A 12623-nucleotide genomic window follows, 5' to 3' on the forward strand; every position below is an offset into this window, starting at 1 on the left:
ACGGGGTTGGGACCCTAATCCCCTTCAAAGTAGGCCCCTTGTGCTTGCACACACTTAGCCCACTGATCCTTCCACTGCCGGAAACACCTCTGGAAGTCTTCTTTTGGAATGGTGTTCAGCTCCGTCGTCGCGTTCCGCATTCTCTCTTCTCTACTCTCAAAACGGGATCCTTTCAGTGGTGTCTTCAATTTTGGAAACAACCAGAAGTCGCAAGGAGCCAGGTCTGGAGAGTAGGGAGGTTGGTGAACGGTTGTAATTCCATGTTTGGCCAAGAAAGTGTGGATCAATTAGAATGAATGTGCGGGGGCGTTGTCATGATGCAAGTGCCAGTTGTTTGCCATCCACATGTCTGGTCTTTTGCGCCGAACTGCATCACGGAGTCGCCGGAGAACATCGTGATAGTACTCCTTTGTCACCGTTTGTCCTTCCGGTGCGTATTCGTGATGCACAATTCCACGGACATCAAAGAAAACAGTCAGCATCACCTTGATTTTGCTTTGCACCTGCCGCGCTTTCTTCGGCCTTGGAGACTCGGGATGCTTCCATTGCGACGACTGTCTTTTTGTTTCTGGGTCGTACCCGTACACCCATGACTCATCTCCAGTTATCACGGTCTTCAGAAACCCAGGATCAGTGTTGGCAGTGTCCAGAAGGTCCTGTGCAACGTCACGACGGAGGTCTTTTTGTTCCGGGGACAACAACTTGGGCACGAATTTCGCAGCTACTCGGTTCATGTTCAAATCATCACGCAAAATTGCATGTGCAGAATCTTTACTCACTCCAACCTCTTCGGCAATCTCCCGCACAGTCAAACGACGATCTGCCATCACCAAATTTCGCACCCTCTCAACAACAGCTGCACTCCGAGCAGTTTGGGGCCTGCCACAACGCTGCTCACTCTCCGCTGATGTGCGGCCATCTTTGAATCGGTGAACCACTCCTTAATTTGTGTTACACCCATCGCATCTTCCCCAAACACCTGCTGAATCTTACGAATTGTTTGACTTTGAGAATCACCAAGCTTTTGACAAAATTTGATGCAGTATCTTTGCTCAATTCGTTCAGTCATCTTGCGAGAAAACTAAATCCGACAAACACTTAGAACAACACCTTACTTGGCGACCACCAGCCAGTGACTGGCACAAGCGAATGCAGTGAAAAAATTCAAGCATGCGCATTACGGTTCCTCCTTCCACCGTGCACAGTGGCGCCGCCTTAGAATCACTACTTTGCGCGGGAAAATTTAAGGTCGGATACTTTTTAGACAGGCCTCGTATATTACAGACGTGATAGGCCTTCTCTCTTTCATAGTGTAGAACTCCTTTCATTTCACTGTGGACTCAATCAGAAAAATCAAAATTGTTCAAGAGAATAATATACTGAACTTCAATTGACAAATCTCCAATCATCCTTACCAATGAAATTTTTGTTTTAAAGGGAGAAATTCATATTTTTTGGGGAGTAGAAGATATACAAAGACTTCTAAGGAGTTTTCCTCTCAAATGTCTTGGTCTGTTTGGAGCAACTTACCTATAGTTTCACAACTTCAAGTGAAACCCCGTAAAACACGCCAACTTCTGGAATCTCTCTCTTTTTCTCTCTCCCTCGCCCTGCGTCATTCAGTCACCAATTCCCTGTAAGTATCTGAGAGGGTGTGTGTGGGCATCGCGACCAATAGAAAAACCACTCTCCAGTATTACCACAATAACGGATTCTTCATTTTTGCCTCGACTGTCAGCTAGGAAGGTTCCATATGCTAGCATTGCAGGCAACTAGTCAACCTTTTAATGCTTTTGTTAGCAGGTTTGACAAACTGTGAGTGGACCTGCAATACAACTGCGATCACAATGTTGCCGATTTGAGTCTAGCTGATTGTGAGTTGTGTTGTGTCCGTGCGTGCATATATAAAGGTTCCTAAGCTACGGTATTATCAAATATTTAATTCACATCGATGGAGACAGGCAAGAATAAAGTTGTACATAGTGAAGGAAGAAGTATTGTTGCCAAGGTAATTGAGTTTTTTGATGCTGAGAAGAACAGGAATTCATTTAATTTGCCACTGTGTCAAGCAACAAAACGAGCTGCAACAGCAACTGAAAAATCGGAATCATTCATTAAAAAAGTTAGAAGAGAAACGAAAGTAGCCGACAGTAACCAAACCAAATTATCCACACCGGGTAAAAACCGAAAAATGAGCAAAAAAAATCATATTGGATGACATAGATAGGTGCATTATAAGCAGAAAAATACAAGAGTACTACACAGTAAAATGAAATACCTATCTACATTTAGAACACTCTGCACTACACTGCAAGATGAAATAGGTTATAAGAGTAGTCGAGAGCACTTCAGACGAGTATTGCATTCTATACTAATAATATACTAATTCTATAATAATAATAATGATAATAATAATAATAATAATAATAATAATAATAATAATAGTCTTATGTATCCCTCTTACTAAATGTGGCAACGCTGAGTTCATAATGGTCTGTCCCTTTCTCCCGTGCTTTCTCACTTACTCACCCCAAGACAGCCAGCGCTCACGTAGTAACTCCGTCAGGGTTTCAGTTCGATTTGTCAATCTATATGTGAAAAAAATTTCCCACTTATGAAATACCTCAGGAACAAAGTATGATCACAATTGAAGGATACACGGGAAAAACAATCAAGGTCCATCAAAAATCGAAATTGAGTTAATAATGCCATCTTATAGTGGGAAGGAAGTACTATCATGTGGTCTAGCTAGTAATATGAAATCATCATTCTTGACATTCCAATACGTCAATTTCTATTAAATACACACATAACAAAGTATTAAGTGCTCAAACTTTAAAATTAGTTTTTCTCGAAACTTTCTAAAATGGACCTTGATCGTTATTCCTGTGTACCCTTCAATTAACTAATTCACATCTCAAGGACTGTTTACATTTAGTCACTTCTCCCATGATGTCACTGAAATTCTGAGTAACGTTCAAGTTCAAGGATATCATTATCCTGGTGAGTGTCTTCAAAATTTATTTATTTGCTTGTTTATTTATTTTGTGTATGTATTCATATAGGCCTATTAAACTTAGTCGATTTCATGATACTTGTTAACTTAATATTACATACTAGCCATACCTGTGCGCTCTGCTGCACCCGTTAGAAATAAATATAAAGTAATTACATAATTAAAATAGGACGTTTGATCCAGGGAACATTCGTGTTTGATATAAGGATAAATCGTTTAATATGTTACTTAATTTAAATTGTATTTGCATAATTAAAATGCGATCATTTTGATCCAGACACTCATTTGGTCATAAAAATTATTTTAGGAAATACAGGAAACGAATGTACAGAATAGCCTATCAAGTTTTCTGTGCATAAGAAGCTATTTTAATCTTATCTGTCCTCGATTCACTCAGAAGTTACTGTAATAACATTATAGCATTATGTCCATCTAGAGAAACTACACTTTCCAATGATGAAATAATAATTAATTATACAAATCGGTTAATTTAGCTTTCGATATTACTTAATACAAACACAGAAACATTCTCTGTAGGCTATCTTTCGTAGCTTTCGATTGTTGCTGTCCAAGGCCCCTTATAGACGAAGTCATTTGTTTTTTAATTCATTACACGGCCTTAGATGGCAGTTATTTTAATTTTAAAACTCATTTATCTCATTAAATATCAGTCCTATCAAAATTTTTGAAGGAATAAAACTTATCGCAAATTATTTTTAAAGAAACTTTTGTTATGTAACATTTTTCACAAAAATCAATAATAAGCGAGATATTTCGATTTATTTAATTCAGGCCCCCTTATAACCCCCCTTTTAAATAATGTATTTTGAATGCCATATAGCCTAAAATCTAAGTTACAACGAACTTAATTTATATTCCAATTTTCATCGAAATCTGTTCAGCCATTATCGCGTGAAAAGGTAACAAACATACAAACAGACAGACATACAAATAAAAATTTCAAAAAAGCGATTTTCGGTTTCAGGGTGATTAATTATATATGTTAGGACCAATTATTTTTGGAAAATCGAAAATTACCAGAAAAATTTCGGCTACAGATTTATTATTAGTATAGATGGGGAGTGCACACAGTCTTCAAAAGTTTGAGAACCCCTGGTTTCGAATAAAGAAAAAAATATATATATATATATTTTTTTTTTTTTTGGGTTTGATACCTGTATTTGTCTTCAAAATATAAATTAATCATATTTCGAATTATTTGTTACTTTGACTTACGTGATTTCGAAAGAAATAGTTGTCAAATATTTGAATTAGAATTCTTTTATTAAGTGTTGTGGTTCACCTTAAAATGTTAATTGAGACTTGGAAACCTATTACCTGTCATTTTGTTTCAGGATTATATATTCGCCCTCCTCACTGGCTACTGTGACGCCCCTGCAGGAGTTGTACTCAGAGATGGGCAGTATTATAATCCTTATTTTCCTGGAGGAGCAATCAGTATGGCACAGGCCCTCTACAATGAGGTGAGTAATGAGTAAATTCGTTGGTTTGCTTAGTCATATACAAGCCTGCATTATAGCAGAGCAGAGTCATTAAGCATGATTTTTATCAAACCAATATACAGGGTGTCCCATTTATCTTTTGCACCTATTATAACCTTTTTTTGTTCTACACCCCACCTCTGGCTACTAGCAACAGACATCTATAATGAACACTGATCAAAATGTCCCTCATTTCTCGTGAAAAACAATAACTGAGTAGACTACAGTGGACTTTATGTTGTCAACAAATGGGTGGATACATTAAGAAGATTGATTGATAACTTTTTTGTTTGGATATGTATTGGAATTTTTGTTTTTGAGAGAGATGTTAGAACAAGGACTAACATGAGTGTAGAGATTTGGTGCATGTAACTACATTATGGTACAAGATACACATGACGTCATCAATTTTTCAAATAGCACTACATACTTTAATCATGTTACATTGATGGCATGGCCTCCTTGATAATGTTTATTTTATTGTTTTGTTTTATTTTGAAAAGCTGTTAGTTCTCAAAACTGACGACAAATGGATTTTGGAAAATAGGAAAATTGACATTTCACTGAAAACTACTATTTTTCCCCAAATCCTTGGATGCCAAGCTTCAAAATGAGGGATCATTCATTAAAATCCGTTCAACCATTTTCCTGTAATTTCCATTATCAGTTCAAATTATATATACTGTATAGATATAACTAAATTGTTACGAAACATGTAAAATATTGTATGAGAAACATCATCTTCATGACACTGTTTATCATTGTTCTAAAGTTAACTTTTCTGCTAAAATGAGGGCAAAAATAAAATTAATTCCTGAACAACAAAGAAGCTACTCTTTGTGTAGACCTTGAATTGTCTCATATGGATTAAATTTAGAAGAGTCTCTGCAACTTGCATATTTGTGTTTTACAGACAATAGAATACGAAGATGGTACTCCAGCTTATGCCAGTCAGCTTGCAAAAGATGTTTCAACTTTCCTGAAGTGGGCTGGTGAACCTGAGTATGACCAAAGGAAAGTGATGTTGATAAAGGTTTGTGATTATTATAATATAATTAGCCTAGATCTTTTAAGAATGTATTATTTTTTTTCTTATGCTTTTTCTGTGTATAAACCTCATTTCAAATGCTTATATAAAAGTACAGGGTGTCCGACAAGTCCCACAACATAGGTTAAATCATAAAATATGTTCAGTGTGACTCCCTTCGATTTCTAAACATGCCTGGAGGCGAAACTTCACGATAATTACAATGCAGTGCAGTATGTTGACGGTGATTTCACAACACTTTTCCTCGATCCGCGTTCGTGGATGATGCAGTTCACAAATCTTCACTTTGTGTACCGTTTCCTTAAGAAAATCCCAGAAATCAGTGTCAATTGAATTTAGGTCCATGTCAAGATTTAATAAGATTATTATAATGACGTGTATTAGGTAGAAAAAAGATCCCAATGAGTATAACCGGGTGAAGTGTTACGAGTTAGATGTAATGTAGAAAGACGGAATTATGTATAAATTAATTAGCAAGATTAGAATGCTGAAAGGAACGTAAGTGTGTAACGAAGAGATGGTGGACTTTTAAGATCAATAAGAAGAAATTGACTATTTGGAGTTAAGTTAATAGCGAGAGTAGAGGAGTTATTAGTTTAACAGGCTGTCGAGATTGAATGATAATTGTAGTTATGTTAATAGAAAGTTATGGTGAAACCCGTATACATAAGTTGTGGTACACCATAACTAATATAAATGATGATGACAAATTATCTATCTATCTATGTATCTATCTATCTATCTATCTATCTATCTATCTATCTATCTATCTATCTATCTATCTATCTATCTATCTATCTATCTACGTACCTACCTACCTACCTATCTTATCTACCTATCTTATCTACCTATCTTATCTATCTATCTATCTATCTATCTATCTATCTATCTATCTATCTATCTACCTATCTATCTATCTGTCTGCCTACCTACCTATCTATCTATCTGTCTGTCTGTCTGTCTGTCTATCTACCTACCTATCTTATCTATCTATCTATCTATCTATCTATCTATCTATCTATCTATCTATCTATCTATCTATCTATCTATCTACCTATCTACCTATCTATCTATCTACCTACCTACCTACCTATCTTATCTATCTATCTACCTATCTTATCTATCTATCTACCTATCTATCTATCTACCTATCTATCTATCTATCTATCTATCTATCTATCTATCTATCTATCTATCTATCTATCTATCTATCTATGTATGTATCTATCTATCTATCTATCTATCTATCTATCTATCTATCTATCTATCTATCTATCTATCTATCTATCTATCTATCTATCTATCTATCTATCTATCTATCGAATTTAGGTCAGGTGACCTGGGAGTCCACTCTGCGAGTCCTTTCCTGCCTATGTACAGACAATGATGCTGGAATGGACCTGCTAGGCAAAAGACCAGAATAGTTCATGCAGGATTGTTGTCCACATCTGTGTGGAATTGGCTCGATAACTTCCTTGATCGGTGGATATGACACAGAAAACCCAGAGAGAGGGCTCTCAGGTCGCCTGACATAAATCCATCTGACTTCGATTTCTGGATTTGTCATAAGAAAAAGATAGCCTATTCATGACTTGCAATACCTACAAACGTGGATCGAGAAAAAGTGTCGTAAAATCACTGCCGACATGCTACACCGCATTGAAGTTTGCCTCCAGACATGTTTGGAAATTGTAGGAGTCATATTGAACATATTTTATGATTTAGCCTGTGATGCAGGACTTTTCAAACACTCTGTATAAGAGGAATATATTTGAGAATTTAACTCTCTTTGAATTGTATATGAAATAATTTTATTGTAGAAATTAATTATAAGATAAAGACTTTATATCAGACATGGTAAATAACGAGTTTTTGTATTGTATTTCAGAGCATCTTCATATTTTCCTTGTTGACTGCCGTTGCCTACTATTTCAAACGCCACAAGTGGTCTGTAATCAAGAGTCGCAAGTTGGCTTATAGACCAGTGTCAAAGAAGTAGGCTAAAACCGGTGAAAACCAAAATTGTGTAGGAAAAACTTTGGGAGAACTGTAGTTTTCAAGAAAAAACGTTACTCCTTCTTTTGTGAGTTTCTTGTGATTTGCAAATGCATTTCAAGTTAATTCACAAATGTTGTTCGATGTACATATGCAGATAATAAGAAAATGACAATTAAAGAATGGAAGGATTACATCAAATGTTAACTAGACTTAAATAAAATGTTTTTTCTTCTTTTTGGTTCCTATACATTCCGTAAAGGGAACCTGAAAATCCTGGCCATCCTGTTCCAAGTCACTGCCTTGAGTCTAGTTTTCACTTGATTCATCTGTTTCCTCTCATAATTTCAATTCACATTTTCCGTGTAGTTGGACACGATTTTCCAAAATCGGTATACCATACAGAAAGATGTTTTATGTTATATTATTTGTGATTAGACAGGGTGTTACTTATCTTGAATGATGTTAATGTATGCCTTCAGATGACTAAAAAGAATTGTAATATTGGCCTTTTATGATTTTTGTTTCTTTCTTCAGAAATAGATTCTTCTATTGTACAGTACTATATGTAGGTAATAAACATGTAATTTCATTATCTGTGATGGGTGAACAAGCCATGTTTTACATTTTCACCAAAAGTGACTCATTCTTATTAAGCAGAAAGAGTTCTCTAGTGCAACACGAAATATAAGTCCTGCTTTTAAATTACATATGATTCCGGTAATTAATTTTAAAGTACCGGTAACATTTATCCTGATTTAACTTATGTACTTGAAAAGGATCCTATGATCTTTTTATTATACTACACACTGATCAATATCTGAATAAAATAGAATATAAATAGTGTTGGTAGCCTAATTTAATTATGTTGCCTTAATCGATAAGAAAGTGGATTTACGTACTTATGAAGATTTAAAAAAAATACAGTAAAGTAATTTGTAAATATTGCCCTATTGCACTCCAACTTTTTTTAGAATGAAATATAAACCAAATCCCTATATCTGCTCTGTATAACAATATGCTTTTTCGTTTGAAACTAATATGGTGATACTTTTCCAGTTCTAAAATGCATAAAAATAAGTGAACATTATTATTAGATACATTAATAAAGTTTGCAGAAAATGCATATCAAAAAAAAAAAAAAAAAAAAAACAAGCAATAATAATTGGTAGTTTGCATCAAACATTGATAGCACAAATGCAGATTTTGTAAAATATTTTTATGTCAATATGACAAAATTCGTGAAAAATGTATATAAAAGGTACTGCGGAAATAAGATGCTGAAGTTGTATTATAGTAATATGCGTTACAAGAGCGGTATGTTGAAGTTTTCATGTTCGAGGAAAAGTTTGAAAAAGCGAAATGTAGTTGAGCTTTTTTAATTTCCGAAAATTGAAAGAAAACATACCGCTCGTGTATCGTACATTATTTTGTGCGAAGATCGTTTATTACATACCTGAAAGAGGAATTTCTAATTAGTTGCACTGAAATCTCCATCTTGGTTTCTGTTCAATGACTGCAAATTTGCAAAACAAAAATATCTATCTTCAACATTGTTGCTTTAAAATGTTTTCTGTCTTTACTATACTCCAGCAGGCCGTGATATACGTCTGTCTTTTTTTTCCCCCAGTCTATGATGAGTCTGGAATCTTGTTGATTTTTTCCACGGCTTCCTTAATGTTACTTGCATCACGAATGCAGTAACTTTAGTGGAGTTGTAGAGTTTACTTAATTTTTGCAAATATTTAAAAACAATAATTAACAGTGCAATTTAGGTGAAAGTAAGTTTCCAATTTATAATTATTACTACATTGAACGTCTCTAAAAATAATATGTTAAAAGCCTAAAGCAGTAAAATCAATATGTCACTTAAGCGGTAAGAAGAGGGAAATTGTTATGTGTGTTACGTTGGGAATACTGAATGTGGAATTTTAGACTTTCCACAGATTGGTTTTGTGCGGAAACCAAGCAAATACGCACGATCTCGCACAAAGTATATTACAGTACAGATATAACTCTGCTTACACAAATGTTTCAGTGACAGTACTGAGTTCCTTTATTTTGGTCTCATGCGTTGCATTACACAACCATTTTTCCAGTGTTAAAGCTATTTCAAAAATATTTCCCAAACTAATATGGGTTCGTCACTCGACCAAGATGAATAAAATGCATTTCTTGTTATTTATTATGTTTTTGTTTGAAATAACAATTTGTTATGAAATTTCGAACATAATTTCATTATTTCTTTACATGAAACTTATAATAAATCATAACATTTCTTTCATTTATACAGTATTAACTGTTTGAAATCTCATTGTTTATTTGTTTTCTTCTTTTCTGTATACCTTTTTGGAAGATCTGATACTTCAGAATTTTCGAATTCAAGCGGAACTTTTGTTGGAATGATTAGTGTATTTAAGTATCATTGCTAGACAATTTTTATATTTTGATTTAAAAGGTGTGTTCCTTATTACAAATGCCATTTCGTGACATTTTTAGATTACTCAAAGCTTATACTGCCAAGCAAAGTTATTACATAACTGTTGTTATCCGGTACATGTTAATTTAACATCTTAATTTATTAAGTGAATTGTGGATAATATCTTTTGACGATGTTATTTTGTAAGAATATCTGTAACCCTGGTACAGTTTGCACATTCATCAGAGCAGTCTGTTTTAATGTGTGACGTTCCAGTGTCTCTTGAAAAATTTCTTGGTAAGTGAAAAAAATGTTTATCAAGTATGCTAGTTTTTATAGAACATTGCCGAATAGTATATTAAATCACAATATACATACTTTAATCTTACTGCTGGGAAAGATAAAATTCGCTTCCTACTGCGAGAGAAATGTATTTGCCAATTATGATGATCACTTTCAACATATAAAATTTAGAATGTGTAACTGAGTTTGTGGTGCTCAAAAAGATTAGCTTAGACAAAGTACTATTTGTATTATAGTTACATAGTTATTGGTGTGTACAGTTAATAATGTATTAAGTTATTATGTTATTGCTCATTTGTTTTTCCAAATATATTTTGAAAATAACTTGTGAATGTTACTCTAAGACATAACATTTAATCCATAATTAAAAAAATTCATAGGTAGGAAGCTCAAGAAGACTAGTTGAAATTATGAAAGCTGTAGAGAAACATTTGTATTATTCCACAGTTGTTAAATTTCACGATTTTGATTCTGATACGGAATGGATTACTATTTACGAAATTTTAAATATCTACAACAACATTCCAGTTTAATTATTTTTTAATGAAGATGTATCTGGTAAGTGCAGTTATTTCCTTCAATAATTTGCTCTTACATATTAAGCAGGTGAGTATTATTGCAATCGTCTAAATATTAATCACATGGCAATTTTGGTGTCTTTATTTCCTACTTGCACACCCAATTGGTAGAGATTGATACATGTAAAATGAGGTGCATTTGAGAATAGTGTATAAATGCTTTAAATAACGAAATATCGCTGTTCAATGTATTTCTGCCTCTTAGTCGGTAAACATACTTAATGAGCATAAAAGTAATATATACACACACACACATACATACATTACACACACACACACACACACATATATATATATATATATATACATACATACATACATACATACATACATACATACATACATACATACAGTATTTTAAATTCACTGTACAAATGAAAGTGCAAGTATAAATTTCTTAAAATTAATTAAGCTTCCTTTATGAAAAGGTTGCCAGGTTTGACAAAACATATTATATATAATATGAAAAACACATCTAAAAGATAAAAAAAAATTTACATTTGAAACGGTTAGCAAAGTAAATATATAAAACGTCAGAAAAATTTACACCTAAGTAGCATACATGCTCATTTGCAGTTAAGCAAGGGATAGTAGTATCATCAGAAATGGTAGAATGATTTGAATGCCATATACCGTGAGAAAAATAATAGGCTCTACAAATTAATTGATATTGAAACCAATCAATAGCCATTGGTTAAATAACTTGAAATTTTCATTATCACTCCCACTCATTCTGTTTTTAATATGTATCTTTGATAATCAATTTAGTCCACACCTGTGGAGTAACGGTTAGTGTGTCTGACCGCGAAACCAGACGGCCCAGGTTCGAATCCTGGTCAGAGCAACTTGCCTGGTTGAGGTTTTTTCTGGGATTTTCCCTCAACCCAATATGAGCAAATGCTGGGTAATTATCGGCTGGACCTCAAGACTCATTTCACCGGCATTATCACCATTTCATTCAGATGCCTGAGATGTTATAAAGCATCAATTTAGGAAACTGCTTTATTTCTCAAATTGACGTGAGTTATTCTGGGTGAATTTCTACTGAACATAATATTTTGCCATTTTACAAATGTCTGTCAGCTATAACTCATTTTAAGTAGATAGCAGTTTCACTACAAGCAAAATAAGGGTCCATAAAATATTGCAATTTTTTAACACAATACGAGGATAGCAAAAGGAAAGAAATTTGTCAGTTATGAAATTGCCATATAAAATATTCACGCATATCCACACAATGCAGTTATAGTAAACTTCAAATTATATTTTGTATACTGTACATGTTACCGATATTCAGTTTGAAGCTTAACTTTGTCAAGGAGCCATTGTGTAGATTGTCTCAAAAAAAAAAAAACGGAGAGAGAAGGGGAGACAGGACGGAGATTCACGAAGTCTTTTGGATTGCGTGAAATGTCTTTATTCTTGGTACCGTATGTAACTTTCAGGTTAGGTAAGGATGAGTACACCTTATTAGATAATTCAGCTAGGTGGACCATGTGGAAAACCTCAAGGCACATTAAATAGAAAATGGAGATGGACCACATGGAATATCACGAGCCACGAAGTTCATCTCATCGGAGTCTACAGAAAAACCTTTCATATCAAAATGTTAAAATCTTTCTCTCCCTGTAGGATAAGTATAGACAATCCACGTCAAAAAATTGAAAGGTTGCATGCTGTTAAAAGTTAGAATGACAGTATTACTGACCAGAAAGTTATGGCTTTCAGAATTACAGGAATGTTGGACATCAAACATTGTTCA

The 12623-nt window shown here is 34.1% G+C and overlaps 1 protein-coding gene across 1 annotated transcript in view; it reads left to right on the top strand.

The window, feature by feature from the left end:
- The window catches only part of Cyt-c1 (Cytochrome c1), a 31941-nt gene extending 23300 nt beyond the window's left edge, over positions 1 to 8641 (top strand). Inside the window, exons 6-8 of the mRNA XM_069831757.1 lie at positions 4372 to 4500; positions 5432 to 5551; positions 7455 to 8641. Coding sequence (XP_069687858.1) covers positions 4372 to 4500; positions 5432 to 5551; positions 7455 to 7565 — 360 coding nt within the window. The 3' untranslated portion in view covers positions 7566 to 8641. The remainder of the gene's footprint in view (positions 1 to 4371; positions 4501 to 5431; positions 5552 to 7454) is intronic.
- Positions 8642 to 12623: the final 3982 nt, after the last annotated feature.

This window comes from Periplaneta americana, chromosome 7 (assembly GCF_040183065.1).
Source record: "Periplaneta americana isolate PAMFEO1 chromosome 7, P.americana_PAMFEO1_priV1, whole genome shotgun sequence".
In the NCBI taxonomy this organism is placed as follows: domain Eukaryota; kingdom Metazoa; phylum Arthropoda; class Insecta; order Blattodea; family Blattidae; genus Periplaneta; species Periplaneta americana.